The following is a 3401-nucleotide window of genomic DNA, read 5'->3' on the forward strand; positions in this document are numbered from 1 at the left end:
AACACCCACAGGAAAAAAGATATTTCCAGGGGTCAGCTCTCCAAACCCACCACAGGATTTGGGGAAAGAAATTATGCTTTTCTCCAAGGAAGACACTGTTGTTACCAGTAACAAGGAATTTACAGGCTGAGTCCCATCCACCACTTTTATCTAGAGCCCACAGCACTGAGGACCTGTGTGATCCTTGGTGTACACCAGAAATATGTCTACAGTCTCTGTCTTAAGTTTGCAACAGCCTCCACAGTGCTGATATCTCCTAACAGCGGTAGCTGGAGAAGTAGAGCAATGTCTATACAGCTTCCCACGCACTCTGTGTCACCAGACCCAAGTGGGTCATCCACAAAAGGGGGTGTCCGAAAGCAGGAAAGGAGTTTGCCCCTTCAAGCCTGAAGATTTTGCTCAGTCACACTTCAAGTCATCCTAACAGCTTCTTGAGGCTTTTCCACAAACCCCTTTTTGCTACACGGCAACAAAGCAGAAGAGTACCTCTGGCTGTGCTTTTCTCTCCATCAGGCCATGCTAGCTGGTGGAAGCCGGTAGGGGCGATTCCTACAGGAAAGCTGATTTCAGTCCCCAGGAGTTTAGTCCTAATGTCCATCACAGATACATCCCGCAGCATACGTGGCCGAAAACGAATTCTGTAAGGTAATAGAAACCCTTCAAGATGGTAGCTGCCCAGTGGCTTTTCTGAAGTTTCATGGAAACCAGGTCTTCATTGACCTATTGCAATGCAGGAATCTGAACCAATAAAGAAAACAGCATATAACAAAGGCTCTTTGTCCTTTCTGTTTGCTTTTAGAGGTCAGTTCAGCCAGAAGTTCAGCTACTTCCAGTTTTCATTAATCCCATACTCCTGCTCACTGGCCACGGTACATCATTTCTGCATTTCCCACTTCAGTTCACCAGCCCTTGTTCTCCCACTGTCCATCCCACAGATTCCTTCTACTTGCAGCCCAGTCCCAGGCCTCTGCCTTCCACTCCACCATTCACTGTACATTGTGCCGGCCCTCACTGTCTGCAGCATGTTCCCCAAATCCCATACTACCTACACTTAGGCTTCCTACTGTTCATCAAATGCTCCCTATTGCATCTCATTCTATGCAGCCACTCATCCCCTTTCTTGTCACGTCATACCATACCAACCATACCATACCATACCATACCATACCATACCATTTGCCTGGACCCTCAGCAAAAAAAAATGTCATATCATACCAAACATACCCTACCATATCATACCATACCATACCATACCATACCATACCATACCATACCATACCATACCATTTGCCTGGACCCTCAGCATCCCTTATGCCTCATACAATCTATGTCATATTCAGACTAGCATCAGAGCATACAGCGTATGTCATTCAGGTAAGTGCCTTTTGCTTGTGGACCACCTTGAAAGGGCAAGGTGTAAGGACTCTTGGCTTGTGAAGTCCAAACACTTGCACAAAAACTTAGTTTAACAGCTTCCGGTACAGCACCCCTCATTTCCTCCTCACATTACCTTTTATATGCCAGGATGTTTTCATCTCGGGTGCTACAGTCATCTGCTCCAGCTGCAAAAAAATCCCAAGCAATCTTGGGTAAATACTTTTTAGCATAAGCTTCGAAGTCTGAAAGACACACCATAGCCATAGCTGAGAGAGGCTCTGGGAACCTTGAAGAAAAGAATAACACGGAGCAGAAATTAGATCCCTGAAGTGTCATTCTCTCTTCCAGGGACTCTAATGTCACTTAATGCAAACCTTGGATCCATCTGTCTTGTAGAAGAGTTGCTGAGAGGTTGTCCCAGTCTATCTTACCATTCATCCTCTCCCCTAGTATGAGGAAAACTTGCAGATGCAGCCATAAAAGTAGGAAGAAGCTTGCATCTCTGTGCCTCTCTTTATTCTGTCTTAATGAACAGAAACCCAAAGAGGACATTTTTGGTCCTCTGCTATTTTAAGACACAGCAGTCGTATAATTCTGTCATAAATTCCATCTTAAAACTAGCTGGGTTATTTGTTCCACTAATTCTCCTCAAAGGTTGGCCCAAAACATTGTTTGCTGGATTGCCCCTTAGGATGGCTCCCTGACTGAACAATTAGTTATGGAGTGCAGTGACTAAATTCAAGCTCATAAAATCTGGAAGCAAGTAAATACGTAGTCTACATTTAACCTGCTCCAGCATGAACACATTGTAAAACTATGTCCAGACTCTGAGTGCAAGTCACTGTCAAGGCCAGAGCTGCGGAAAAACAAAGTATTTTCTACAGATCTTCATTTCTCTTCTGTAACAAATATCTTCTGGGTGTTTGCATTACATACTGCGGCACTGATACAGGCTAAAAAAGGAGCATATAAAATTTGGACAAACTATGAGAAAACACTGGCAAAAAGCAAATTCCATAACATGAAACATGATTCTAAGAACTACCCTCAATCTTTCAGGGAACAGGAGTGACGTTGTGTGTCCCAGATGTCTAATCAAACCAACATAAATGCTGCCTAGCAAATGCCTGCACTTACATGCTTTTGAACCAGCCAGGACTAAAAGCTATGCAAATTAATGTTTTAGCAAACCATGCCCATGTGCGAGGAAACATGTACAAGACACAGACAAAATCAATTTGCTAAATCGTTTGTTGCAATTACTTCCGCAGCTCTGATTAAAATAGGCATTTTGCAAGGTATATGAAAACATGAAGTTTTAAAACAGCTGTGGTTTGGGTCTAATTTTTCTAAAAATGTACAGGAAGAAGTAAATATCCTAGTTTTCAGGATTAGCCTCCCACCACAAATTAGCAGGGGTTGCAAGCTTCACCAAAACCAGTCCCATGTGTCCGATGTTGTACACTTCTGGCACAGATAAACACATAGGTTATGTACACAGATCCAACCTGTCAAACTGCAGACATGGATATGTCTCACTGAGGTGCCTGTGTAGACACTTGAAAATTAGGACTCATAATTCTCTGTTAGCAAAGAGCCAAAGATGAGGGGCTCATTGGAAGATGAGGTGTGACTGATTTCTTCAGTATTGTTTTGTCTCTTCTGACAGGCCTCAGGTAGCAGGTGGTAGAAGTATCCCAAGCCCTCTCTGTATGCCTTCAAGACATCAAGCACTGCTGATAGCACAAGTCTTCATATGTCATACACCATGATATACCGCAAACCATGTATCATGACTTTTGCTTTTCCGACTGTTAGAAAGGTCAAAGCCAGCAAGCACAAAAAGATAAACCAAGTCCTTTCGTGGCAGAATAAATGGGAATTTTAAACAACCCAGGCCCAGTCCTCATTGTGTCCCAATTCAGACCTCAGTTCAGACTTACCTTGGGTTTCGGGGAGAGCTGCAGGAGGTGAGATCCTCTCCTTCAAGTTCGTCTGCAAACAGGATGTAGAGGTCTTTTCAC

The 3401-nt window shown here is 43.6% G+C and overlaps 1 protein-coding gene across 1 annotated transcript in view; it reads right to left on the reverse strand.

Annotated features, from left to right (window-relative positions):
* The window catches only part of HAO2 (hydroxyacid oxidase 2 (long chain)), an 8125-nt gene extending 6484 nt beyond the window's left edge, over positions 1 to 1641 (reverse strand). Inside the window, exons 1-2 of the mRNA XM_009329167.1 lie at positions 1511 to 1641; positions 487 to 638 (exon numbers count right to left, since the gene is read on the reverse strand). Of these exons, the coding sequence (XP_009327442.1) occupies positions 487 to 638; positions 1511 to 1641 (283 nt within the window). The remainder of the gene's footprint in view (positions 1 to 486; positions 639 to 1510) is intronic.
* Between the last annotated feature and the right edge of the window lie 1760 nt (positions 1642 to 3401).

The sequence above is a fragment of the Pygoscelis adeliae genome, unplaced genomic scaffold (genome assembly GCF_000699105.1).
Source record: "Pygoscelis adeliae isolate BGI_AS28 unplaced genomic scaffold, ASM69910v1 Scaffold120, whole genome shotgun sequence".
Classification (NCBI taxonomy): domain Eukaryota; kingdom Metazoa; phylum Chordata; class Aves; order Sphenisciformes; family Spheniscidae; genus Pygoscelis; species Pygoscelis adeliae.